This window comes from Apium graveolens, chromosome 8, assembly GCF_009905375.1.
Source record: "Apium graveolens cultivar Ventura chromosome 8, ASM990537v1, whole genome shotgun sequence".
Classification (NCBI taxonomy): domain Eukaryota; kingdom Viridiplantae; phylum Streptophyta; class Magnoliopsida; order Apiales; family Apiaceae; genus Apium; species Apium graveolens.
Genome location: NC_133654.1, coordinates 45,832,348 through 45,860,294, shown reverse-complemented (window position 1 = coordinate 45,860,294; position 27,947 = coordinate 45,832,348). Strand labels below are relative to the sequence as shown.

Sequence of the window (27,947 nt, the reverse complement as noted above, 5' to 3'; positions counted from 1 at the left end):
GGAGCTAAAAAAGAAGGGTAGAAAAGAGTAATTATACAATATTTCTGTTAAAAAAGGTCACGTTAACAAACCGCCATTTTCTCTACTTCATGTATTTTGATATGTATGATCATGAATGATCATCATCTGCTCTTTTTTTCTTCGAAAAAACAAATATACACACACAAATATTTTCAAAATCAAATTCTGCATTCTTCAATGCCTGTCAAACAACACCAATCCCTCTTTTTCTTTGCTGCCATGCACATAAATACATACCAGATATTATACACACGAAAAAAGCTCTCTCAATTTGAATGTGTGTGATGAGTTCTCGCAATCATTTCGATTATCAATTACCTAATATGACCTATCGGTTTCTGTATTTAAATATTTTCACACACATTTAGGTATGGATCTGCGTTTATAAATGTATATTTAGATTGGAAGAAGACCAACACACAAAAGGATGGAAAAAGGAGGAGACGTTAGTGAATTCCGGGTGGGGAGGGGAAAGAAATACCGCCCGGTGGTATCACAGGAAAATGACCGGTCCGTGCTTGAGATGTCTTCGTTGGATCGTTCCAATTCTGCTTCTTCTACTGACTCTAGCCTTACGTAAAGTTTCTGCAACTTTGGTCTATTTTGATATATTGGAAACTGTATGTAAGTTGTGAATCTAGCGAATCTTGTATGTTATAGTGAATTTTGCAGGTTGCATATTTTTAGTAGAATCTAGCGAATCTTGTGTGTTATAGTGAGTCTTGCAGGGTTGCATATTTTTAGTAGAATCTGACATTATAGAAGTACTTATGTATATATGTTAGAATTTATTAATTTAAGGTGTTGCTGCAGGTTTTAATTTTATTCCTTAGAACAAAGTACATCAGGCTGAAATATAATTAAATAGTAGTATTATTAAGCTGAAACAGAATTAAAAGTATTATGATTTATTTTCATCTAGAAGAAGAATGTGTAAAGAATTGGACTAGAGTTTAAATTGATTTCAGTGGCTTGGTAGATTACTTCTCTGAAGCTGATTTCTCAGCTTCTTTGTTTCTCGAAGTTTTTTAGAGTTCGATAAATAGTTCATTCTATGTTTGTTTGAAGAAAGGTTAGAAAAACAGAAATACTGTGTTGTTTTTAATAGGTAACTTAGAAGGTGAAGCTTAATGGAGGACTAGAAAATATCACACTAATCAATAGTGTCACTAAGTGAAGCTAGATAATTTCGTAAATTGATTTTGAGTATCTTGTAATCTACCGTGAATGTGATTAACTTGTGCTATATGTTATTTTTACTTCCGTAATTTTACATGTGGGGGGAGATGGGGGTTCAATGATGTGAAGTTCAGCCCATAAGGCATATTACTAATTATGTGAATAACAAAATGTAGCCATGCTCTATGAATTTGATTACTAACAGAGCATCAAGCATTCCTCTAAATTCTAGGTACATACTTTTATTTGGCTCGACAACAAACTCTACTTTGGTCTGCATATCTTTACTTTAATCTTGACAGGCAATATGAATTTTGAGTCTTGTTAAAGACTGGAGACCCTCAGTCAGCTGCAGCAGTTTAGGCGTTTACAGTGTGCAAAGTGCAAAAATTATTGTCAAGGATGAGCCTGTTAATATCTGGTCAAATTTATGGAAATAAACTGTGGTACTTCAGAAGATAAGTGGGACATATTTTGTGCACTGAAACATATGTAATTATGTGCCCCCAAGGCTGGATTAGTTACCATTTGATCTTATATTAGAAATTGACAGGGCTGATTGTAATGTTCATTACAGAAAAGGAAGTTCCGGAAACCTTCTATATACATAATTGTGATAAAGTATTAAGGAAAAAAAAATTGTTATTACACAATCGCTAAGAGGTGGTTAAGAGGGATGCAATGCGTTTTTACTTTGGATATTACTAGCAAGGAGTATCATATAGCAAAACTTTGTCTATTTGGTCTAGTAGATTGAGGTTCTTTTGTTGTGGCATGGATTTGAATATCCTTTAAGTTCTTATTCTATCTGGTTGGCCTTTAAGTTCTACATGAGGTTTGATGAAATGTTTTAGAAGTTGCAATCTTTTCTGTTATTGAATTTTTTTGACCGGTTGGAAGGAAATAGAGGAGAATTAGATCGAATTTTGCATAGGACCTCCCCATCCCGCCCTCTCTATGTGGATGACATTTGTTATTATTATTTGATTCAGTGTTGTGTTGTGATGCGTAAGTTCTGTTAGTACGTGATGATTTTTTAAGTGCTAGTTTTAGGTTTCATGGTTATCCGTTATAAATATTATAGAAATTCTAACTTGTATTAGATTCTTCAACCAAAACTACCTTAATTTCTGTTTCAATTCCTTTTGTAACATTCTTCTGCTTTTTATGCATTGTGGCAGGAAATTGGAAATGGGAGGTCAGCCAAACCTGCAAATGACATATACGAAAGAATCATTGCCTACTCATGGAGTTGCTAATAGCTCCCAGTCAGAATCTAAACTGGAATTGTTTGGTTTTGATTCTCTTGTTAATATTCTAGGTCTAAAGAGGTAGGAGTGTCCAGATTTCTCTGGTACCTATACATTTGGCCGAACCTATGTGTTCAATTGAAATCATTGAGATAGGAAATATGTTTGCTTGCCATACTGAAAGTCTGAAACGTCATTCTCATCAAAGTGTTTGATTCACTTTCCTTCATTATATACTGCAAATCTAAGAGCCTTCGATGTCTGAGAAATACATTTTCTTTCTTTCAGTTCGAATCTGAATTCAGCTAATGCAAAACACTCCTCTTTACTTTTCCCAAAAAAAAAAAATATTTCTTATTGTTATTCAGTAATCTTAACAATTATACAGTATATTTTACTCAGCTTTCTCTTTTAGCATGACAGGGGAACAAAGTACAGCGCCACCTAGTCCCAGGGATAGCGAGGATGGCTCAGTTACCTTGGAGCAGCAGCCAAAGGTATGAATGGAAATACTTTCTGTTTTTTGTTGTCTACAAGCTGAACTAAACAGTTCAGTTCATTCTTATTTTTTATTTAGGTAATATGTTTAATATTAAATGTACATTTGCAGAAGTTGGTAATGTGAAATATTGGCCCGTTTCTAGAAGTTATTTTAGTATTTGTGGGACTTAGTTTTTTGTCCAATCTGTAAACTATCAGCTCTAATCTCTTAAAGTAAATAACTGCGACAGCTTCTCACAAAGTTGATCTTTTAGTGCTACTTAAATTTACTATTGATCCAAAACAATAAAAGATCAAATGCGAGATATATCAAACTACTTGTTTATTCTAATGTGGAATGTATTGAGAAACTTATTATGTTTAGGGATTTGGTGGTACACCCTTGCGGAATTAACCTTGATTCTGATGCAGAGAGAACAAATTTAGAGTTACACTCACCTCACCTTGGTTCGGCTTCTATTTGTTTGTTAGAAACTGTGGTGCCATGTTCTATGATGTGCAATATTAAAAATTGTGCATCATTGCTATGCACTCCATTCAAAATTATGTTATTATCATATTGCATACTAAAAGTATAACATCATTTTTTCAGACTCGTAGCATGAAACTAGGAACAATGATGGGGGTGTTTCTGCCATGTTTTCAAAATATTATGGGAACCATCTACTTCATTCGTTTCTCTTGGTAAATTTTTGTTTCATTATATGCACAGTTATTTTCTGACATATATCTATAGTCCATTTGTTGTTTTAATGAATATATAAAGAAGATAAATCGTATATTTGCATATTGCATTTCTGAAGTATTCCATATATAATTCCTATTACTAATTTCCTCGGTAATAGACATTCACTGGTATAACTAATAGTAGTAGTGTGCTGCAGACAACCTTGTCTTTTTCTTGATGTCTGAGGATTTGAAATAAAGTTTACAAGAATGCATAGGTGTGCTGCACCCAATCTCGCACACGCGCGCGCGCACACGCGCGCGCGCACACAAACACTGTCTAGTTACTCCAGTAACACAGTTGTAGAATTTAGAGATAGTATATGTAAAGGACTCTTACATAAGTGTTTGCAACTGTTAGACATAAGCCAAGAGGGATAGCTAAATCTCCGAATTAGTTGAAGAGAATCTATTGGTCCTCAGAACTCTTACAGAAGTGTTTGCAACTGTTAGACGATAAAAACAACACGGGTGGATTTCTATTATAGTAACGAATGAGTATCATCTTAAAGTATGGGGAGTATTTCCAACTGCCTAACAAATTTTTTCCCTAATCTAGATAATTAATACTGCAAAGTGCAAATCAATATATTTAAGAACTGAACATAAAAAGTGTATAAGTTTAGTTGTCTAAGTTAACATGGCAGTAATTAGGGTTCATCAATTGACATTTCATGATTTCAATAACTTGGCATTTGTTAAAAACATTATTTTAAATAATTATGAAGTTCTCTTACAGGCTACTACATAGTAGCCAACAGATGTTCACTATTATCACACCCATGATCAATAGAGGAGAACTACAAACTAGAGCCTTAAGGATTATTAGTATAGTAAACATCCTACTAATCTCTTAATTTTTTCTTCAATTTCTGTGTATACATGAACTAGTTGTATGATTCGTTACATGTCCATTACGAAACCATCGAAAATATAACAGAAGTGTGATCAAGCTTTTACTTGTTCGAATACTTATAACTACAATGGTAGGTTAACCGAGGTAGAAAAACCAGTACCTATTTATCTTTAAAAAAAACAACTATTGACATAACCCCAGGATGGAGAACACATAATATAAAAGAGAGTACAACCTATAAATACCAAAATACCTACATTACAAGGGTATAGAGATGGAAGAATACAGGTTACAATAGGACTGGTCCTGATATCTTCTGTCAGGGATGGTAAGCTGGTAGCGTTCGATGCCGGGTCTGATGCAGCTCATTATCTTGTTGTGCATCCTCTGAATCTTTATTTTCTCAAATTTTCATCTTTCTAAACTTTTGTTAACCATTGAACTTTCAAAATACAAAAAAGAAGAAGAAAACTTTGCACGATTTCACCTAACTAATTCTAATTACAAGATTGATTAGGATTTTATATAGAGCGATAAGTGTATTTTGCAGATATATATTGCAAGATAATTAAGGTAACAGTTATTAGCAACTGAAGCCTTCTTTGAACTTTAATGCGATATATTAAGATTATGTTTTTATACTTAGAAAGTTTTGGAAAAATTTGTTTTTCTAGTTAATAAGTATAGTGTCTCCAAATTTTAAAAAATTGCCTTACTGTCCTATGAAATTGCAGGATTGTTGGCATGGCTGGCATTGGTGAGGCACTTGTGATTGTTGCCCTCTGTGGTTCATGCACTTTCCTCACTTCAGTATCATTAAGTGCAATTGCAACTAATGGTGCAATGAAGGTGATGGATCTCTGTATTTATTTTGTTTTTGTAATTAGCTGCCTTGTTTGACCGTGCCTATATTGTATTTTACTGATGAAGCACTGTCAATTTCGAAATCAGTACTGATTCGTACTGCTACTGGCACTAGGAAAACCATTAGAGTTGGCTGGTATGTCGCCAAGCAGGCCCTAATAAACCTAGTGTTTTGCAATTTCATACATTTGGTTACAGCATATCTGTTATACTCCGCAGTTGATCCAACCAGCCTTCTGCAACCAGAAGAGATTTAAACATAAAAAAATATCATATGCACTCTATTTATCATACCTTGATTATTTGTCATCTTGTTTACGACCAAAAACTATGTGTAATCAAATTTTAGAAATTCGAGTGTTCTTAGAGGAGTTCTGTTAAAGTAAAAAGAAGAAACGGGGATGAAATACACAGAGAGAGAGAGAGTCTGGAAGTTAAAATGTTGACCTTACCCACAAAATAATTAGTATGGCCAGTAATATTTCTTGGAAGAGGATAAAAATATATACATCATGATTTACCAAGATAAGGTGGGTGCTGGAAGAGTTTTACTGAAAAGGTAAAAAACTTTTTTAGTAGCTTGTTGAATGCGTCAGCTAGGGGGAATTGCCCTCTCTTTATAACACACACACATCCATATTTTTCTCTCTCTCTCATCTCTTCTTAAGTGAGGTCTTCCTATGTTAACGGTATGAACGTTATCTTTATGTCGACCATGATATGGATGCTTTGATAATTACAATTTTTAAGGTTAAACATTCCTATTTTTTATCAGGGAGGCGGCCCATACTATCTCATTGGCCGTGCCTTGGGTCCAGAGGTGGGAGTTAGCATAGGACTCTGTTTTTTTCTCGGAAATGCTGTTTCTGGATCCCTGTGAGTGTGTAATGTTTATAACATGTACATTCAATCACACATTCTAGTTCTATATATTATGCATCACTCTCTGGGTGAAATTAAAGATTTTTTTCTATATATTACCTTTATGTCTATGCTGTAAAATGTAAGAACCAAATGATTAATTCAATGTCACTGTACCATCTTAACGTCTGATATTAAAAATTCTTTTGCTTGCCTGTTTAGCTACGTGCTGGGAGCAGTAGAGACCTTCTTAAATGCTGTGCCAAGCGCCAGATTATTTAAAGGTAATCGTATAGGTTGTCTGTGCTAATGTCAGTTTCTCTTTTTCTGTTGCTAAATTAATGTCACTTCTTAATTACATCTCTCGTTTCTTTGAAAATTTTAAAAGATGTTACTTTACAAAATTTGGATGATGAAAGTTTTCCTACAACCTGTATTTATCTCAGAATTTCATTATGTTTATCTTAAGATTGTTTATCACTGTAGTAAGAAGTTGATAGCTCACAGCTGCATTAATTATTTAGCATGTCACTGAGAGAATACATGATGAATTATCCTAAATATGTATAATGCGTGTTCTTGTTTTTGACCGTCCATTTGATACTATCTGCCATCTTATAACTGCAGAAACCATCACAAAAGTAAATGACACTGCAGCTGCAGATCCTGTATCTAGTCCAAGTTTACATGATCTGCAACTTTATGGGATTATTGTTACTATCAGCTTATCGTTCATTGTATTTGGTGGTGTGAAAATGATAAACCGGGTCGCACCAGCATTTCTTGTACCTGTCATATACTCATTATGTTCTATATATCTTGGAATCCTTTTGGCAGGGAAAGATAGTCCAGCAAGTAAGTGTATTCAATTTAGGATCATTTTGCACAGTACTTATCTATCAAAGTCGCATACTCTCTGCACCTATTAGTTGTGTTGTACCATAAGGGTATCATTTCACAATCCTCTCTGTTTTGAATGTAGTAAATCAGTTTATGCTTATCATGGTAGTTATGATGTACAATTTCCTTTATAGATAAGCAAACAGTTTCAACATTACTTGGGACTATTTTATATGCCAGACTCTTTGCCTTATATTCAATCGTACAATCTTCTCTTTCACCCTCGTAATACTGTGATTACTTTTTTTTTGATCAAATCTTCTGTTTGCATCACTAATTAATCTGTGTCTTTTCCAGTGAATCTGAATGTTCCGGACAGACGATTAATAATATTCTAATAGTTTGACCAAGTATCAATTGCCTTTACTGCCTTTTCTAAATCACATTGCAAGATCAAACGATCTTACTATTTTGTTTAGATGTTAAGGTAGGGGGTTCCTGGCTCCTCCTGAAATTTATGTTTGATTGCATGTAATGTATTGTGCTTTAGTTTAATACTATGAATCATAGGTCAGTTGGTGTGATTTTTTTCTCAGTTTAATACAAGTAATAAGTGATGTTTATGATATATTTTTAAGGAAGTCAAAGTGAGAGGCAGCACCTGAATAAATGACTAACCCAAGTCCCAAAAACTGATCAATCGATTGTAAATTGTAAATAAATCTTAATTTTTTATTATTAATTTATTCATACAATCAATAATTTTTTTAAAAATATTGGGAAACTCTTTACATCAGTTTGATTGAAAATTTTGAATCCCTTGCCAAAGTTCCTGCCTCCGTCACTGCATCACTATTACTTCTTAAGTTTTCTTCTATTTAAATTGTTAAGCCAGTAGTTCCTTACTGAATAAGTATTCTTTCTCTCAATACTTTGCATAGAGGGCATCACGGGCTTGAGTTTCAGAACATTAGGAAAGAACTGGAGCTCAGCTTACCAACGTACCAGCGAGGCTGGAATACCAGATCCTAATGGCGAAAGAGAATGGAGTTTCAAGTAGGTGAATTTTTTTGTTTCTCATTCCTCAAAATTGTTTGTGCCCCATACTTTGGTTTTTTGACATGATAAAGAATGTCTAAAAATTTATAATCCCGACTCTATTTATTCTCAATATGGAACTGTAGAGTGAAATGAAATGATTGTCAAAATTCAAAAATTTAGTAGGATCTTACTCTATAAATATTTCATGTCCCTAAATCACTATTCTTTTTTACTTTGACCTTTTATGGATGTGTCATACTCACCTTTCCTATCACTGTTACCTACAAGTACACGTGCCACACGTCCAGCTCTATTTATTCAATTTGTTATATCTTAAATTGATTTGGGTTGCCGAGTTCACTTTACTGGCTGGCAAAGTAAATATTTAATTCTGCTCTTCAGAATGTATTTTGATTAATGGTATTCTTAGAGAAGATGTGTATTTTTGACTATTTTAGGTGTATTTTCCTGTACTTTTTGTTGAAAATTGTTGTTAAAGATCGCTAAGCATTGTTATATGTCTTTCTGACTCTTCATGATTTATTTTTAGCGAATTGGTAGGTCTCTTTTTCCCTGCTGTAACGGGGATTATGGCAGGTTCCAATCGCTCTGGCTCTTTAAAGGATACCCAACGATCTATACCTATTGGAACATTGGCTGCAACTCTTGCTACAAGTTCTATATACTTGATATCTGTAATCGTATTTGGGTCTCTCGCGACTAGAGATAAGCTCTTTTCAGACAGGTATTGTGTGTTTCCTTTAGTCGATTGCAGTGACATTAATGACCTCCTGTAATTTCTTTCTTTGAAGTTACTTTATCTATTCACATGTCATTGATATATATATGTTGTATACATATGTAACAAATTGTGGAATCTAATAAGGTGCATTTGCTGTCATCAATTTTAAGATAAACTTGATTGGTTATATCACCTGTTAAGTCTAATTACTCAGTTGTAATTGTAACCCGTTCTTGAACTTTGTTGTTAGCTAATTGAACTTGAGTTGAAATGTAAACTGGGAAATTTACAACTTGAATTCTAGTACAATGTGAATACTGTTAAGTAATTATTATCATGTATAGGTTATCTGTATTCATAGCCAAAGACTAGATTTGACTTGATTAAATCTAGTCAGAGTCGATGCATTTTAAATGGGTTGCAGAACAGTATTGCTAGTACAGACAGCCAGGACTCTCTGGAATTTGATTTTTATATTGTGACTGTTCTAGCCACGATTTCATTCGGCACCAAGGATCTTTTCAAAGTCTTCCTCCAGATAATTTGAAGTTGTTCAGCTGTACCATGTCAGATTAGAATAAATTGGTAGTTCTTTTGTGGTACATTTCTACAAGTGTATATTCCCTGAATGATTCGGAATCCCTGTGGTTGATGGATTCTGATATAAATTACAAATGAAATCTGCCAAAGACTCTGCAAACCATTAGCACTAGTTTAAAGTATTGACTACTGAGCTGCTGCAACAAGTTCCAGCTGATTTTCAGTCTACTTTCTACTTTTCAGATATCTTTACCATATACAAGTAAAAAAATTTGTAATTTCATATGTTCTTTCTGTTCTGCAACTGAGGAACAGGTCCGTAATTATATTTCAGTGTATTTAGTTTTGTATGTGATCTTGACCGGTGCGTCAATCTCACTTCTAATTTTTTGTGTTCTGTGTATCATCATAACCCTATTCTGATCCTTATGAAGAAAACTCTATTGATAGTTTTTAAGTAAAATGGTTTCCTTCTGTTATAAATCCAAGAACAGATGACATGGATTTTAGTAAATTGGCTCTGCTGCAGTGATCAAATAAATGCCGGAACATAGTCATAATCAGACTGCTTATGCAGGTTGCTCACAGCGACGGTTGCTTGGCCCTTACCTGCTCTTATATATGTTGGAATTATCCTTTCCACTTTAGGGGCAGCACTTCAGAGCCTGACTGGTGCCCCACGTCTGCTTGCGGCAATTGCCAATGATGATATATTACCAGTTCTTAAGTACTTCAAGGTTGCTGATGGCAGTGAGCCTCACAGTGCTACCATCTTTACTGCCTTCATATGTATGGGATGCGTTATCATTGGAAATTTGGATCTCATCTCACCAACCACAACTATGTTTTACCTGCTGTGTTATGCGGGGGTGAATTTATCCGGCTTTCTTCTGGATCTTCTAGATGCTCCTAGCTGGCGTCCTCGGTGGAAATTTCACCATTGGAGCCTCTCTCTTCTGGGAGCATCTCTTTGTATATGTATGGCTCATTTTTCGCTATTCAAGTTCAATTTTGTGCGTAGTTTTTGTGTGATTGTTACATTTGTCCAGGGGCTGGGTCCATATAGGTTCCTAGGATGCCATGCGTTGTTGTGTGATACCCCTTAGCATCTAACTTCAGAGATTGGCACCCTTAAGGCTAAGATCATCCAGAGTACCCTCAGGGTTGGGGGAGGCTAATTCTGAGTTTACATCACTTGGCTCGTATGGTTATTTTTTTTGCCTGAGTTTTCCTCAGAATCTTGATTGTCGTTGTATAAACTTGAAATTCCGCTGTATCTTGAGTTTGAATCTATTATTTTGCAGTAATTATCACATCCCGTTAAGCCTTATTATAATTGTATAAGCCTCAAGAATATTTTGTGTAAAATTCTGCTATGTATACTTGTTTCTGCCATTTGCTGCATTTGAGTGCTATATTGAAATGTTGCTTCTTTTGTAACAGTGATCATGTTCTTGATCTCATGGTCATTCACTGTATTGTCTCTTGCCCTAGCAAGTCTCATATATTATTATGTGAACCTCAAAGGCAAAGCTGGTGACTGGGGTGATGGTTTCAAAAGTGCATATTTTCAACTAGCTTTACGAAGTCTCCGATCATTAGGAGGTATGCTATATTCAGAAGTATCTCCTTTTTTGTGTTACTTTTAAAGTATTTAGCACTTTTTTCTTGAGTTTCCATTCGGAAAGAATATATTTCAAACTTGTATATATCTAATGCCCGTTCCATTTTTGAATAACGATCTAATCATTATTTGTAGCTAACCAAGTTCACCCAAAGAACTGGTATCCAATCCCCTTGATTTTTTGCCGGCCATGGGGTAAGCTACCAGAGAACGTACCTTGCCATCCAAAGCTTGCTGACTTTGCCAACTGCATGAAGAAAAAAGGCAGGGGAATGTCCATTTTTGCCTCTATTCTTGATGGTGATTATCATGATTGTGTTGAAGATGCCAAGATTGCCTGCAAGCAACTTAGTACCTATATTGAATACAAGCGCTGTGAAGCTGTTGCAGAGATGATTGTAGCTCCCAGTATGTCTGCCGGATTCAGAGCCATTGTTCAGACAATGGGTCTCGGAAATCTCAAGCCCAATATCGTGGTGATAAGATATCCTGAGATTTGGAGGCGTGAAAATTTGACTGAAATACCAGCTACTTTTGTTGGAATAATCAATGACTGCATTGTAGCTAATAAGGCAGTTGTAATTGTCAAAGGTCTTGATGAATGGCCTAATGAGTATCAAAGACAGTATGGTTCAATTGATTTATACTGGATTGTGAGAGATGGTGGTTTAATGCTTCTCCTCTCACAGCTTCTTCTTACCAAAGATAGCTTTGAGAGCTGTAAAATTCAGGTATTCTGCATAGCGGAGGAGGATGCTGATGCAGGCATTCTCAAAGCTGATGTGAAGAAATTCCTTTATGATCTTCGGATGCAAGCTGATGTGATTGTAATATCAATGAAGTCATGGGATTCCCGAGCAGAAGGTGAAACAAAGCAGGAAGAATCTATTGAAGCATTCACTGCTGCTCAGCGAAGGATAGCTAGTTCCTTAAAACAGATGAAAGAGAAAGCTGAGATGGATGGCATGCCGCTAATGGCTGATGGAAAGCCTGTGATTGTCTACGAACAACAAGTAGAGAAATTTCTTTACACCACTCTCAAGTTGAACTCAACCATTCTGCATCATTCAAGAATGGCTGCAGTTGTGCTTGTGAGTCTACCACCTCCCCCCATCAACCATCCTGCTTACTTTTACATGGAATATATGGATTTATTGGTTGAAAATGTCCCTAGGCTCTTGATAGTCCGAGGTTATCGTAGGGATGTTGTTACTTTGTTCACATAGTTGCCATTTATTCCCCCATAGCTTAGATTTAGTCACATATAAACCTTTCACAGGTGCTACATTTGCACTACATAGTCATAGCCTATAGCAATTGTATATAGCCAATTCACATTTTCTCTTGAAATTGTAATATAAACAGGATAATGACAAAATTATTTTATCAAAGGGAGAGTAGTTTTGTACATCTATTAAAGCTTTGGCTCTCACGAGAACCATTATTATCTTAAGAACTTCTCAGAACTATTCAAATATGTGTAAATAACTTAAAATATTTGACATGGTTATTATAAAGTAGTTGAATAAATCCATATATTTGTCACTGTATATTTTTCTTATAAATGCAAGAGCCCGCGACTCTAGTTATACGTTAGCATTCGTTATACAAATGAATGCATTTCATCCTAATACTCCCCATGTTTATCAAATCACAGCACCTCTCTGTGTTCAAACCAGAGAGGTGCATAAATATATTTCCCTTCCCACACAAGTTCCAACTGATCATCAGTTTTTCATGTTCGAGTATATGCAGGTGTGCTTGAGGTTAGATTTAGTTTAAAGTTGATGTTTTGAACAAATCACCAGCATCTTTCCACAATCCTTGATATTATAATTAGGATGCAAGTCCTGTTAATCGTTCTGGTACTTGATAGAGTTGACATGTCTTAATCTGGAAGCTAAGATTACTTTAAAGGCCAGTGATGTTTACCTTATATATACAATACAACCAAAGAGATCTAACATCAGAATCTATTCTAAAGACATTTAATGAACTAGAAAGTGAAAGGATGAAAAGTCTTTAGCAGCCTTTGTAAGACCAGACAAATGGACTAAGTAAAACAGATGGAACTTTCCATTCATAGAATATTGATGATAAGAAGAATATTTGTCAGTCCATAGACTTAAGATAATGATTATCCAATCATGACTAGCTATCGCAGTTTAGCTAAATATAACATACTTTGTTTGTACTGGAAATGAGGTCCTTAGACGACCACAACTGCCTGTAGAAAAAAAAGTTAATGGAGCTTCCAGTCTTTGAGGACGGGAATGACCATTAACTTCACACGACATAAAGAACGAAGTTTCCAGTCTTTGCGGATTGGGACTGGGAAGATTGGAGGGGAAGAACTTTGCAAACCATAACATTGGAAAAAAAATTACATGTAGCTTTCACATTGAGGAAAATTATCATGAGCGAGTTGCAATCTAGTGATGATAATAGAGACTATGATATAAATGAATTATGATAATTCTTTCTCCTCATGCTTTTCTGAGACACTTGCTGCAGAGGGTCCTTACAGTACTTAGAGATTCTGTGGTGTCTTTCCCAGCTTAACAAACTGTTGGTTTTAGGATGGAAAGAGTAAACGAAAGTGGTAGAACAGTCATGCTAATATAAATAAAAACACTGCATACTCATGCCATATCTATAATTAGCAAGTAACTAGCCATAGATAAAATCTGTTTAGGATATCTTAATATATGCTAGCAAACAAATAGTTGTTAAAGGATGGTGACATGAAAATACATGTCAGCAATTAAATACTACAAGTAGATAGTTTTTCTGCCTAGTTTATTTAATAAAGTTGACTCCAGGTCAATACACGAGCCTAGAATTATTTTAACATATTTAACTGTATTTCTTCATGTTCAGACAATCAGATATTAGAATATCAGTGGCCTTCAAGACTTTTTTTATCCCTACTTGATACTTTATACTTTAACTCACATTGACACTAATTGATGTATGCATGCAAGAATGTATATTGTATCAATAAAAAGCCATTGAAAGCACATCTGTAATTAGAACAACCATACCTGATCGATGGAAATCAATTCCTTCATTCTGTTTTTCTCCATTTTGATGATTTGCACCTTCACAAAAATCTCAACTGCAGTTGATACTTTAACTGCTAATCAAACCATTAAAGATGATGATAACAGCACAATTGTGTCAGCTAAAGAAAGGTTTGAAATGGGATTCTTTAGTCCCAGCAATTCCAAAAGTCGGTATTTGGCAATTTGGTACAAAAATATAGCAAAGCATACAGTTGTTTGGGTTGCTAACAGAGATGCTCCACTTTCTGATACTTCAGGCGTGCTCAATATTGATGCTAGTGGAGCTTTAGTACTTGCTAATGGTGCCAATGACATAATTTGGTCCTCTAACTCATCGGAGACTGTGATAAGTCCTGTGGTGCAACTATTAGATACAGGAAATCTTGTTATCAGGTATGCAGATGACTATTATCCTGAAAATTACCTCTGGCAGAGTTTTGATCACCTTGGCGATACTATTCTACCATACATGAAGTTTGGCTGGGACATGGTGAAACACTTGGACAGGTACCTCATATCCTGGAAAAGCCCAAATGATCCATCCCCAGGCAATTACACATATGGAGTCTATCTAAAAGGATATCCACAACGAGTTGTGTGGAACGGTTCAGCTATGAAATTCAGATTTGGACCGTGGAATGGTGTTCAGTTTGGTGGCAAGTCTCATTTGCTGCAGAATATGGTTTTTACATATGACGTCGTGTCCAATGAAGAGGATTTATATTACATGTTTAGACTTCTCAATCGTTCTGCTGCAATGAGGATGATCTTAGATTCAGACGGTGATTTAAAAATCTTCACTTGGACTGACACTACTCAAGGTTGGGATAACACGGTGACTTTACCAACAGATGAATGTGACGACTTTGCTTTATGTGGGGCAAACGGTATTTGTAACATTACTAAGAAAAATTTTGGACTTGACATATGTGGGTGTTTGGAAGGATTTGAGCCAAAATATCCAGAAAAATGGAGGTCAGCAGATCGTTCTGATGGTTGTATTCGCAAATCTAAGTTGACGTGTGGGAATGAAGATAGTTTCAAGGGGTATCCCAATCTCAAATTTCCAGATACTCAAAATTCATGGATTGATCAGAGCATGACCCTGGAGGAATGTGCGGCTAAATGCTTGAAGAACTGCTCATGCACAGCATATGCGAATATTGATGTAAAGGAAGGTGGAAGTGGGTGCTTATTATGGTTTAATGACCTGCTTGACATCAGAGAATACCTGGGAAATGTTCAAGATCTTTATGTAAGGAAGGCAGCTGGAGAATTAGGTGAGTACAAGTAGGTCACTTGAAGTTTATTTTATCTTTTAGATTATGGTTAAATATCAAAGTGGTCACCGAAGTGACGGCCATATATCAATTTCTTGATTATAGTTATCGGGGTCTCTAATGCACCACTTTAGTAGCCAATAATGACAAAGCTGTTAAATGTTAACTGTTGACCTAACGGAAAGTTAGGTGGCATAGTTGACTCTTCTGAATAGAATTAAAAAGATAATATTAATTCAACATGTACATCCAGCTAAGCTATGGTATGTATCTATCATATATACAGTATGTCTGTATGTTCATATAAGCCACATCACTGAATGTTCGGGTCTTCATGTCAGCAGTTTAAGTATTCAACCATGCTAACTTACAGATAACCAAAGCAGCAAGGAGAATTCACAGCACTTCTAGGGATATAATCTTAAGATTTTATCATAATAATTGTTGAGAATACTGAGAGGTCTGACTTCTGAGTGTGTCAACAAAGGTGGACATGTGCACAGGTGTGCCAGCAGAAAATCCATGTGTACACAAGAGAGCTAGTTGTCATCCGAGCCCACTGTCAACTCACTCAAACAGACTTTCCCTCCAAAAATTAGTTACAGAGACTGATAGAAAAGTGTAACCTAGAGATAAAGCCTACTATTTTAAGGTGTTAAAACTTTAAATTGCAGAAATATATGTTATTTAGAAATATAGTGATGCAGTTGTCGTTGTTCCTACAACATTTTCTGTGCCCATATCTCATAAGGTTGAGGGCTCGATTTCAGTCTTACCACATGATATAGGTAATATTGGTGGGTATAATATTGGTACTTGCACGTTTCTGTTGCTGCTCAACGGTGGGCCCTCTGAGTTGGTGACCTCTACTCAGGTTGAAAACGATGGGCATTGTGAGTTACAGTGAACTGCCTGTCTTTGTTGTTTCACGTTCGGCCAGGGAGATATAGATGAGTGAAAATAGAGGTAAGAGTGAACGGGTGAAGAGTAAAAAAAATTTTAAGCTTAGTTCAAAACTCTTAAGAGGAAAGAATTATAAATTTCTTAAGCTTAGTGTAGAAATCTTAAGTCCAGAACCCTGGCAACCAGGAAATGTCCCCCATCTGCACCACTACCCATTCCTTCCTTGATATACTCTTCTCCACTACTGATGCAACATTGAACACAACCTTGTTGCTGATATACGTTTGTGTATGTATCTGTTATATATGGTGGTCAGATGTGTTGTTACATATGGGTTTACTACTTGTGTTTATATAAATAGAAAATCAATATTTATCTAGTCACTTGCCACCTAATCCTTTGTTATTGTCTATTTAAACAAATAAAGTATACACGTCACGGTCAAAAAATTCCCGTCTGGTCAACAGTTAAAAATTAACGGGTACGTCATTACTCGCTACTAGAGTGATGCATTAGAGACGCCGATAACTATAATCAAGAAAGTGATATATGACCGTGACTTGAGTGACCACTTTGATATTTAACCCTTTTACATTATTAACGTATTTTAAAAATTTTAAATGCACAGGGACAGGTACAATTGGAAGATCAAGAGCAAAGAAGCCACTAAGCATAATCATGATAGCTGTATTAGTAGCAATAACAATATTCCTATGCCTGGTTATATCAACTGTATATAGAAAACGAAAGCAGAGGAGAAAAGGTAATGCCCGTAATTTACTGATATTTACTCCTCAGGTTCTCAGAACACTGCTGATATTCAAGCTAAATCAATTAAATAACTCCATCATGGAGGAATATATAAACCGAGTCCAGAAGTCCTTGTAGTATGTTACTTCAATACTTCTATTTATATTGTTACAAATACGTTTACAATACAATGCGCTGTTGTGCTCCACTTTTCAGGAAACCTTACATTTAGTGTCAAAGGTGAATTAACGAATAGAAGTGAGAAAGAAGATTTGGAACTACCATTGTATGACTTCATAACAATTTCTGAAGCAACCAATGAATTCTCGGAAAACAATAAGCTCGGAGAGGGTGGCTTTGGACCTGTTTATATGGTAATTACATGGATTCGCTTCTGTTCTGTATAAAGTTTTATCAGAGTACATTACGAACACAAAATTATAAGTTTTGTTGTTGGAAAATACACCAATGTAGTTTTGTTTATTCACTAGTTTGAACTATACCATGTGTATAAAAAACAAAGTATCGTCAAAAACACATTATAGGATATTAGAAAGTTCAATATCACTGAATTTGAAGTTGCAGAGAAAAAATGTGAGTCCATTGATTTTTGTTTTTACAAGTTCTACAACTAGGAGTCATGGACTAAAATGTTTCGGTGTAATAAGTCTGCTAATTTAAATATGTAAATAAATTAGCAAGTCTACAACATTTGTTGATTTATATAAAAATCAAATCCACCTTAAGTCCTTATAAATTTTACTTAACTTGTTTTTAGGGAATCTTGGAGGACGGAAAAGAGATAGCGGTAAAAAGGCTCTCAAAGACTTCTAAACAAGGACTGGATGAGTTCAAGAATGAGGTTTTATGTATAGCCAAACTTCAACACCGAAATCTTGTGAGGCTTTTGGGATGCAGCATTGAGGACAGAGAGATGCTTTTGATTTACGAATACATGCCTAACAAAAGCCTTGACTACCATATATTCAGTATGGCAATCTTCAGAACATTGATAATCAGCTGTCATAATTTTTTTTATTTATACCAGTATAATAAACTAAACTATATTCTTGGCTATAAATATATCAGAAAAATCCTAGTATTTTGCATAGTTGCAGATGACTAATGTTAGACTAATATAAGATCCTAGACAACTAACTTGGATTACTAAATTGACAGACAAGGAGATAAGCAGGTCTCTGGATTGGCCAATGCGCTACAACATTATATATGGGATAGCTAAGGGCCTTGTCTATCTTCACCAAGACTCTAGGGTTCGGATCATTCATAGAGATCTAAAAGCTGGGAATATATTACTGGATCATGAAATGAATCCAAAAATCTCAGACTTTGGCACAGCCAAGAGTTTCCGGGGAAGTGAAAGTGAAGCAAATACAACAAGAGTTGTTGGAACATTGTAAGACTCTTATAAAAATTCAAAATTTTATTTCCATTAATTGAATCTGATGTTTCCTTCGTTTTACGCATTTTCTGCAGTGGCTACATGTCTCCGGAGTATGCACTAGATGGAATTTTCTCTTTCAAGTCTGATGTTTATAGCTTTGGGTATTAATGCTAGAAATTATAAGTGGGAAGAGAATGAAAGGTTTTTACCAACAAGATACCAACCTTAATCTTCTTGGCCAGGTAAGTTAAATAATAACAATTTTATAAGTTATTTATCGGAAAATAATAAATAAGCTAATAACCGTGTCATAGTCAAACTACTAATTAAACATCTATCAAATACTGCTGTAAAGTTTAAATAATTAGTTCTAAACAAAGTGAATACAGCTAAAAAAAACTTTAACATATATAGGTTATGTTTATGGTACAAATTTTCTTTCAGGCATGGAGACTCTACAAAGAGGAAAAGGTCTTGGACATAATTGATGATGTAATCCTAGCATCGTGCAATCACTCTGACGTATCCCGCGCTATTCAAATTGCATTATTATGTGTACAACCATATCCAGAAGACAGACCAAGCATGGCTGTCGTGTCACTAATGTTAAGCAGTAAATGTGAGATACCTGAGCCTATCCAGCCTGGTTTTTCCGCAGATAGGAAACTTCTTGATTCAGATTCTTCATCCTCTTTAATATCTGAACATTCTTGTGGATTTTGACAACTGCAACTCTGTAATGCATGGTTAGTGCTACCCTCAAAACACTAGAACAGGGTATCTCCATGTAACGTGATAGCTGAAGAAGGCTTGCTGTTGTGAAAAATGTTGGATCTTTATTTGGAACAAGCTATCTGGGTAGCACATTAAGAATCACCAGCTGTAGCAAATCAAGGAACAATTTCTTTCCATAAATATAATTTGTAACCTTTTCTGTTTGCTGTGTAACTGGTAAACTGCAAGTCAGCGCGGTTAGAAATACTCTTATCTTACTATACAGATTGTTGGTTCTAATTGTAGTTTCAAAAAAATTACGAAATCCTATTTGGATCGTAATTCTTGCTTATTCCAAATCAATTTGTGGGTCATATTGTTGGCACATCTGAGGTTTGCTTTGTGATTACTTATTCTACTCGAAGTTTGATTCCATTTTTTTTTGTACTTTTAGTAATTCTGTTCTGATTTAAACCTTACCTGATAGCTATAAATATATTGTTTATTTTGATCTAATTAAAATCTTGAGAGAGACTGTGGTCTAGTTACTTTGCCTAGACCTGGTGATTAAAGTTTCTTTAATTACCTCAACATGTATGGTCTTAGCTTTTCATACTTAATAAGCTCCTCACTATAAAATTATTGCTTGCACTCGAATACCTATTGAACAACGTGTTCATCAAGAGTTACGTAGACAATTTGAGATTTATTCATCTGAAACCAAGTCTTGGAGAGTCTCTGGCCTACCTTTTGCTGAACTCCGTTGTTTAAAATTTATGAATGCTGTCTATTACAACTGATCTGTCTATTACTTAAGTGCATTGGTGTGGGAAGCTAATCCTTATGATTGTTGGTATTTTAATGTGGATAATGAGAGGTTGCGGACATTTCCAGCACCACCCAAACTTATCACATCCCAGCAGAGCTCTAACCTATCAAACATTTCACAAGTTAAGCTTCGAACTTAAACTTTATGACTTGCTCGAACTACCACCCGAACACTTAGCTTGGCTGGTTTACCACCCTACACAAAATTATGCAAATAATAAAAATAAGGTTTCAATCTATCAGTTACAAAGTCTCATGATTATTGAAAAGAAACTGGAAAGAGAGATATCTAGGATTATGGATCGTGTTTTTCTAAAAATTGAAGTGAATGATAATGAACAGTGGAGTTTGTACAAGAGGATATATACCATGATTTTTGACCGCACATGCAACGCAAGACAGTTTAACAGACAATCCTTGCGTCAGGTATGTCCCCATCAACAAAATCTGTAAAAGAAGATGACATTGACTCAATTGTCATGTCGACAGTTTACATGTTCCGGTGATAAAGAAGACTTTGAATTGTATAAGTTGCAGGGAAAGTGTATAGCTCATGGAAGCAGCTGCAACAGCAGTAGCATGGTCTCATGAGTCATGTGTGTGATTTTTGTGTGGTTTCAGGGCCAGTCCCGTTTAAGTTAATACAGTATACCCATGTAGAAGGATTGATTAGTATTAAAGAAACAAAAACTTAACACATATCTGAATTTTTCTCTTATTTTTTTTTTTAAATTCACTTTAATAGCAACCACTAAACAATTATACTAAAATTTTATAACTTATTAGCCTCTCAATATTTTCAGTAATTTAAATCACAAATCACTCCATTCATTTACAAAACCATCTTACAATACTTAGCAGCAACAAAAAAAAAATACTGAAACAGGAAGCAGAATTTGACAGTTCTAACCAAAATTTTATCCATATGATTTGAAAAAAGAGGCCAAATGGATAGCCAGACTAAAAATTGTAATGTTAAAAGCAATAGGATTATTTTCATTGAATCCTGTTGGAGTGGAATTCAGTGATTGTGTGCACTGAATGTCAGTTCAGGGGTACCAGAATTACAGACACTTATGTTCACCTACCGCGGGCCTAGCTCTGCAGTACTATATCTGTTTGACAAAGCTAATTCGTAAAGATTGTTAGATGAAAAATCTGATTCAGATATTGGTGTTCTTTCAGTGAAAAAACCAGGTTGTTTAGGCTCCGGAAGTAAAATTTCACTACTCAGCATTAGAACCACAAGTGATATGCTTGGTCTGTCATCTGGATGTGGTTGAACACACAATAATCCAATTTGTATTGCCCGTAATACTTCAGACGGATTACATGATTCTATGATCACTTCGGGAACTAATTCCAGAAACTTATTTTCTTTGTAGAGTCTCCATGCCTGTACAATAATTGTTTTTATACATGTTAGTGTCTAGCAAGCCATGAAGTAATAACATTTTGGACAAATTAGGATCTTACATGACCAAGAAGGTTATTGTTGGGATCTGCATCATAAAACCCTTTCATTTTTCTCCCACTCACTGTTTCTAGCAGTAGTACACCAAAGCTATAGACATCAGATTTGACAGAGATCATTCCATCAAGAGCGTACTCAGGGGACATGTAGCCACTAAAAAATTTAAAACCAAAATTGAGAAAGAAGAAAGAGATCAGCTTCGAGAGACATTTTCAGTATAAGGCTGAATTTTTAAAACAATTCTTACAATGTTCCGACCACTTTTGTAGTATTTGCGATCCTTTCACTTCCTACAAAGCTTCTAGCCATTCCAAAGTCTGATATTTTTGGATTCATCTCATTATCAAGTAATATGTTTCCAGCTTTAAGATCTCTGTGTATGACTCTTATTCTGGAATCCTGGTGAAGATAGAGAAGCCCCCTAGCAATACCATTTATAATATTGTAGCGTTGGGGCCACTGCAACGATTTACTTAGCATTCTGTCTGTCAAACGCAGAAGGAAGTTAATATATGCTGCTGATCCAAGGAAAACAATCATATACGATATTGTTAGCAAAGTAATAGAATTCTGTGTTCATGTTTGTAGAAATTTGTACCAAAAAGTAAAGAACCTAAACTGTTGTTAGGCATGTATTCATAAATCAACAGCATTTCCCCTTCCTCAATGCAGCATCCAAGAAGCCTCACAAGGTTTCGGTGCTGAAGTTTAGCTATATATGAAACCTCATTCTTGAACTCGCCTAGTCCTTGTCTTGAATCCTTTGAAAGCCTCTTTACAGCTATCTCTTGCCCATCATCCAAGATGCCCTGAAAATATTAACCATTAAAAACTGTGGAAATAATCATCCTTTACAATAATACTTTCAATATATTGACATTAAAGTAATCATTTCTCAAAACTATACCAAAGATAGAAAAAAAGAAAAGATGTTTCCCACTTAAGTACTAAAACGTAGACACATTGCTGTAATGTACTCCTTAATCCTCTAGCATGATTGTGTTTTTCTTTTTAAATCAAAGAAAATTCATGTGGCATGCTAATCCCGCATTAGTGATCATTCCCCTTACTACATGATACCTCTATCAATCATTTGAAAACTTCTGGTAGCTTACTATTCCACAACACATGGTGGTATTATTTCAGTGGCATGAAATGATTTCATGCAAGTAAGATAAATGCATACAAATGTATGTTACCTTGTAAACAAGTCCAAAGCTTCCCTCTCCAATCTTATTATTCTGGGAGAAGCTATTGGTTGCATCAACAATCTTAATAAGATCAAGTGTTGGTAATTCCATATCGTCCTCTTCCTTTCCATATTTAGCATCACTTTCAGGAATTATTCTCAAAATTGCTGCAATGAATAGAGGGACGGCACAGTGCATAAGAAAAAGTGTTGTGCTTCGTTGATTTGTTAATAGTTAAGGGAGAGCCGAAAGCAATTAGGATAAAATATCACCTTTTCGTCTTAGCTTTCTCTTCTTTAGCGAACGCCTTATAAATAGGCATATTACCACCCCTACAAAAACTGGTAAAATAACAACTATGGGAATTGCTATTACTTTCTGCCAGGGGCTTTTACTTTCCTCTGCACAAGCGTGATAGAAAGTTATGTTGTTATGTGCAGTTGCATCAACAGTATAACTCTAAATTCATTTAAAATGGATGATATTTGACCTAAATCTGCTGCAGCTACTCTCACGTAAAGATCAAGTCCTTTTGCACCGTAATCTCTGATGTCGACAAGCTCATCAACCCATAACAGACAGCCGATTCCACCTTGTCTTATATCTATATTTGAATAAGCTGTACAACTGCAATTTTTTAGGCATACATTCTCACATTCCTTGAGGGTCATGCTTCGATTGAACCATGAATGGCGTGCATCAGGAAACTTCACACCAGTGTACTTTACAAATCCATCTCCATTTCCACAGTTCAACTGAGTTTTACGAACACATCCATCAGCCCAATCACCTAGTTTCCATCTTTCAGTAAACTTTGGCTTGAATCCCTTTAAGCACCCACATGCGCCTAATCCTAACCGGGATTGAGTAATGTTACAACTACCATATGCACCACATAATGCATAATTTCCACAGGCATCCAGTGGCTCAGTCATATAAAGTTTCCAACTATGGGTGTGATCCATCCATCTTAGAACTTGTATAGCTCCATTTGGTGTTAACATCATCCTCATAAGAGTAGAATTATTGTCAACTTTGAAGCTAGCATAAATTTCCTTTGGATTGAAAACAAAATTTGCTGCAAAACTTAGTTCTGGTATATTTAAAACTACACCGCTAAACTGTATACCATCCCATGGTCCGAACCTCACCTTAACTGATGAACTTTTCCATACAAGTAATTGGGGGTATCCATCAGTATTGACTCTGAACTTGTATTTACCCGGAGATGGATCATCGGAACTTCTCCAGGATGTCAAATACCTGTTCAGGCCTTTCTCCATGTCTCGCCCAATCTTCGATCCTGGTAAAATATTATCTGTCGGGTAATCAAAACTTTGCCATAAGAAATTTTCAGGGTTACTATCATTCTCATACCTGACTACAAGATTACCATTATCCAATAATTGTGCAACCGGATTTATAGTACAGATAAATGGACCTGTTCCCCATGCTACTTTATTTGTACCATCTGATAGTACCAAACTTCCGTTGGCATCTAGCCTTAGAACCCCTGAAGTATCAAGTAGTGCAGTTTCTCTGTTAGCAACCCATACTACTGTCCTTTTTACTATTTTGGTGTACCAAATACCCAAGTATCGCTTGTGGGAACTACCAGAACCAAAAAGTCCCAGAGTAAATACACCACCAGCTGATTCAATAGTTCTATGTCCTCTGATGGTCTGATTCACAGTTATTGTGTCAACTGCGATGACAGTGACCACAAGGATCGAGAAGATCAAAGTAAGGAAAAGTGAAATGATAGAAATGCTTTTCATTGATCTTTCAGTGATAATCTTTTGATGTAGATGTATCCTAATCTTATACAAAAGTATTAGCAGAAAATCTCACATGCAGGCTATAGCAGCCTTCAAACAAGTTGACTATGTAAGTTTAGTGACATTGGAAACTTTGTAGTTGACTGGTTCAGGTCTCCTGCAGCAGCCACATTTATTGCATACAGTTATTCAGTATTTATGATTTATCTTGTTTTGTAGCCCATACACTCTCTTGCAAAACTCTACTCCTATCTCAAGAAGTTTCCTAGAATAATTAATGTACAATAATTTATACTACATTTAAGAGGTACAAAGGATTCTAGAGATTTGGCATAAAGTTTTAGACACTTGTTTAGTTTCTCTTACTCCTTTCGTATCCGGAAGTTTGATAATTAAACTGATTAAATTATAAGAAAATTGACAGCGTCTCTAACCTTGAGATACTCATAACTTCTGAGATCGCATTCAACAGAGTTTGTTATTCAAATGCTTATTACTGTGATTAGCATCACAAACGCGCAAATCCCAGACCCATGAACATTGTAGTATTCCAACACCTATTTGAATATTGTGCGCGTATTGCTTTCTGCTTCTGCATGCCTTCTATCCTCCTTTTCAATTTTCTTGCTCCTATAATAATCCGAGTAAAATTAATAATATTACAATGACTTGATTTTTCCCATGTCCTAAACAAAATCGGCAAGTCTGTTTAAAACCTGATATTGCTCCAGCACAGAATCCTGTGTAATGCTCATATAATCCCAAATATCTCAACACTATTCTTTAAAAACCAGTAACATTACAAAGCCCGTTTGACATTGTTTTCTCAGACCTTATAAGCAACTTCTCCGTTTGATGAAAACCAATTCTGCTGAAAAAAAGTATAATTATGTCTATATTTGAAGTTCTTTTCTTTTGTAAACATGTAAATTTATAAGAAAATTATATATTATTTTATAAGATGATATTGAGAATACCAAACTGAATGTATTTCATGATAATAACTTTAGAAAAGTTAATGAAAATTCCCATAATTCGAGGTTGTAAGAAATATGTTTTTGTCTACAAAAATATACAATTTCCGGTGTGCTTCTGATCAAAACCATAAGTAACAAATAATTTTTACACCTTCCAAGAATCTTAGACTTTACCTCCAAGATAGCTCATAAATTTAGAAATATTGTTGATGATATTAGTCAGGCCAAAAAACCAGAACCTCCATTGACGGGCATACATCTGACTACGTGAGAATCAACCTCTGTTGATGTAGTCAAATGCGGTTACCGCACTGCTTCATATCAAGAATGATCAGATATTATCAATTGTCCGCACTCATGGATTTGAAAACTAATAATACATAATAAGGTATAAGGGTTCTTCTGCTGATGATTTTAATCAGCATTAATACAAGTCTTGATAGCAATGTTGCAGCCTCAGCATGTGTGCAAGTTTCTTCTACTGATTTTACTATTAAAGCACAGTACAAAAATACAATAGACTTAGCTCTTAAGACTCGTCAATAATATATTGACAAATAGTTTGTGGTGCTAGGAGTTAGTTAGATGAGCTGTCAGTCAACTAAAGTTGACCAATTTGTATATATATACCTTTTTACAGAATGTATCAAAGTTAGTTTTTCATTCAATAAAATGTTTTCTTTCTTCTTGTTCATTGTTGTAGATACAGACCTCTGTATCTAGGGTTTTTTTTAATTCTAAAATGGTATCAGAGCAGAACGAAACTAGATTTGTGTCTGCATCGTCTTCATCAACTTCATCGTCTTCATCAACTTCATCATCTTCCAGTATTTGTTCATCATCTTCCTTCTTCATCATTTCCGTACAGTAAGTTGTATAATCGTGTTTGTTCTGCAGATCTGTTGTTCTGTATCAATTAAGATTGTTAGAAACTGAATTGAAGTCAGTCTCATTTAGAATTGAATTGTTTCATATCGATTGAGATCGATTCGTCGCTTTTACTTGATTTTACAACTCTTACTGATAATCATGAGTAGACCTAGTTTTGTCAATGTTTTGCAAGGCACTCTTGCTAATCAATCTACAACTTCTGGAAATGATAATGCTTCAAAGCATACAGAGAACTTAGATCAAGATAATAATGAACAATTTATTCCTGATTCTGTTATCAACAACATACATCCTCTATTTCTTGATAATCATGATCATCCTGGCTTAATCTTGATTGCTAAGAAATTAACAGGACCTGTCCTGATAACTATGGTCCTTGGAGCCGTTCTATGCAAATTGCACTAAATGCTAGGAATAAGTTTGTGATTGTTAATGGATCGTATACGAAACCTGCTAGTTCTGAATCTCCGTTGTATGCTCAATGGGAAAGGGTTAATGATATGATCATTACGTGGATCTTGAATTGTGTAGCCGATGATATTAGTGATGGTCTCAATTACGTTACAACTGCTAGTGAGGTTTGGAATGAACTTTCAGAGAGATTTTCTAGTGTCAATGGACACAGGATTTTTCAGATTTTAAAGGATACTCACAGTTTAGATCAAGGAAATAAATCTGTAGAGGTTTATTTTCACAAACTTAAAAGTTTGTGGGATGAATATTCAGTTCTTGAACCTGCTGTTACCTCTGTGTGTGGTGCTCATAAGTTTTTGCTTGAAAGAGACCAGAAGAGGAAATTGTTGCAATTTTTGATGGGATTACATGATAGTCATGCCAATGTTAGGAGTCAGATTCTATTGATGAATCCTTTACCCACAGTTTCACATGCGTTTGCATATGTCAAACAAGATGAGAGAGCGAGGCAGGGTTACTCTGTTGCTGAAATAAGTCCTTTTGCTAATTCTGCTAATGTCACTCAAGATTTTTCTTCATCTACTGGTGGTTTTAAGAAACCTGTTTTTATCAAATCTCAGTCTTCTCAGTCTGTCCACATTTCTGGAAAAGCATCTGTTAAATGTTCTTATTGCAATTTCAATGGTCATATCAGGGAACAGTGTTACAAGTTAGTTGGTTATCCTCCTAACTGGAAGAAGAAGGACAAGACTTCCTCTGTCACTCAGTTTCGAAATTTTCCAAAGGCTAATTTGGCGTCTGTTGATCAGAATGTGTCTTCTTCTACACCTATGTCTTCAAATACTCAGATTGATCAATTGCAGAAGTAACTCAATCAGCTCAGCTCAATTGTTAGTTCTTTTGTTGGTACTGGCCAAATAATGAAAAGCCCTGAGGATCATATGGCAGGTATGGTTTTAGCTTACTCAAACATGTTAGTCACCAGTATTAATCATACAACTTGGCTTATTGATACTGGCGCCACTGACCACATGAGTTGTTCTTTGTCCTTATTGTCAAATGTCATGACATTATCAACACCTATCAATGTTGCCTTGCCTAATGGTACAAGCGTTGTTGTCTATCAGTCTGGTTCAGTATGGTTTAATTCTACTTTTGTTCTTCATAATGTATTGTTTGTTCCTTCCTTTCAATACAATTTGTTATCTGTTCCTAAGTGGACTATGGACTCTA

General features: G+C 35.3%; 3 protein-coding genes and 1 pseudogene across 5 annotated transcripts; 3 read left to right on the top strand and 1 right to left on the bottom strand.

The window, feature by feature from the left end:
* Positions 1-111: 111 nt before the first annotated feature.
* LOC141678669 (cation-chloride cotransporter 1-like) lies at positions 112-12,492 on the top strand. 2 transcript variants are annotated; one of them, XM_074485024.1, is made up of 13 exons: positions 112-597; positions 2,382-2,531; positions 2,866-2,947; positions 3,544-3,635; positions 5,268-5,382; positions 6,173-6,273; positions 6,481-6,542; positions 6,886-7,113; positions 8,040-8,154; positions 8,690-8,884; positions 9,999-10,399; positions 10,865-11,026; positions 11,181-12,492. In XM_074485024.1, exons 1-13 carry the CDS (start codon positions 449-451, stop codon positions 12,269-12,271), a joined length of 2,943 nt encoding a protein of 980 aa, XP_074341125.1. In that variant the 5' UTR covers positions 112-448; the 3' UTR covers positions 12,272-12,492. The 2 variants fall into 2 exon arrangements, with proteins under 2 accessions (XP_074341125.1, XP_074341126.1); XM_074485025.1 differs by lacking the exons at positions 112-597; positions 2,382-2,531; positions 2,866-2,947; positions 3,544-3,635; positions 5,268-5,382 and adding an exon at positions 6,023-6,086.
* A 1,545-nt stretch (positions 12,493-14,037) lies between these two features.
* Positions 14,038-19,549, top strand: LOC141678670 (G-type lectin S-receptor-like serine/threonine-protein kinase At4g27290; annotated as a pseudogene).
* Positions 19,550-19,909: 360 nt separating this feature from the next.
* Positions 19,910-24,475, bottom strand: LOC141676983 (G-type lectin S-receptor-like serine/threonine-protein kinase At4g27290). Of its 2 annotated transcripts, XR_012557274.1 has the most exons (9): positions 23,145-24,475; positions 22,927-23,055; positions 22,664-22,821; positions 22,063-22,273; positions 21,712-21,949; positions 21,467-21,617; positions 21,079-21,386; positions 20,359-20,437; positions 19,910-20,186 (listed from the first exon to the last, which is right to left on the bottom strand). XR_012557274.1 is itself a non-coding variant. In XM_074482714.1 (8 exons), exons 1-8 carry the CDS (start codon positions 24,430-24,432, stop codon positions 20,428-20,430), a joined length of 2,493 nt encoding a protein of 830 aa, XP_074338815.1. In that variant the 5' UTR covers positions 24,433-24,475; the 3' UTR covers positions 20,352-20,427. The 2 variants fall into 2 exon arrangements, 1 of the variants encoding a protein (XP_074338815.1); XM_074482714.1 differs by lacking the exon at positions 19,910-20,186 and having other exon boundaries at positions 20,352-20,437.
* A 2,214-nt stretch (positions 24,476-26,689) lies between these two features.
* Positions 26,690-27,583, top strand: LOC141679549 (uncharacterized). The gene has a single exon (XM_074486021.1). It carries the CDS (start codon positions 26,690-26,692, stop codon positions 27,581-27,583), a length of 894 nt encoding a protein of 297 aa, XP_074342122.1.
* Positions 27,584-27,947: the final 364 nt, after the last annotated feature.

Excerpts from the sequence above, each read along its gene's own strand:
- LOC141678669 (XM_074485024.1), top strand. The coding sequence starts at position 449 with ATGGAAAAAGGAGGAGACGTTAGTGAATTCCGGGTGGGGAGGGGAAAG. Across the intron at positions 8,155-8,689 it reads GAAAGAGAATGGAGTTTCAA|CGAATTGGTAGGTCTCTTTT; the intron begins GTAGGTGAATTT and ends ATTTATTTTTAG. Across the intron at positions 11,027-11,180 it reads AAGTCTCCGATCATTAGGAG|CTAACCAAGTTCACCCAAAG; the intron begins GTATGCTATATT and ends CATTATTTGTAG.
- LOC141676983 (XM_074482714.1), bottom strand. The coding sequence starts at position 24,432 with ATGAAAAGCATTTCTATCATTTCACTTTTCCTTACTTTGATCTTCTCG. Across the intron at positions 23,056-23,144 it reads AGTAGCTGCAGCAGATTTAG|AGGAAAGTAAAAGCCCCTGG; the intron begins GTCAAATATCAT and ends ACGCTTGTGCAG. Across the intron at positions 21,950-22,062 it reads TTTAGGTTCTTTACTTTTTG|ACAGAATGCTAAGTAAATCG; the intron begins GTACAAATTTCT and ends TGCGTTTGACAG.
- LOC141679549 (XM_074486021.1), top strand. The coding sequence starts at position 26,690 with ATGCAAATTGCACTAAATGCTAGGAATAAGTTTGTGATTGTTAATGGA.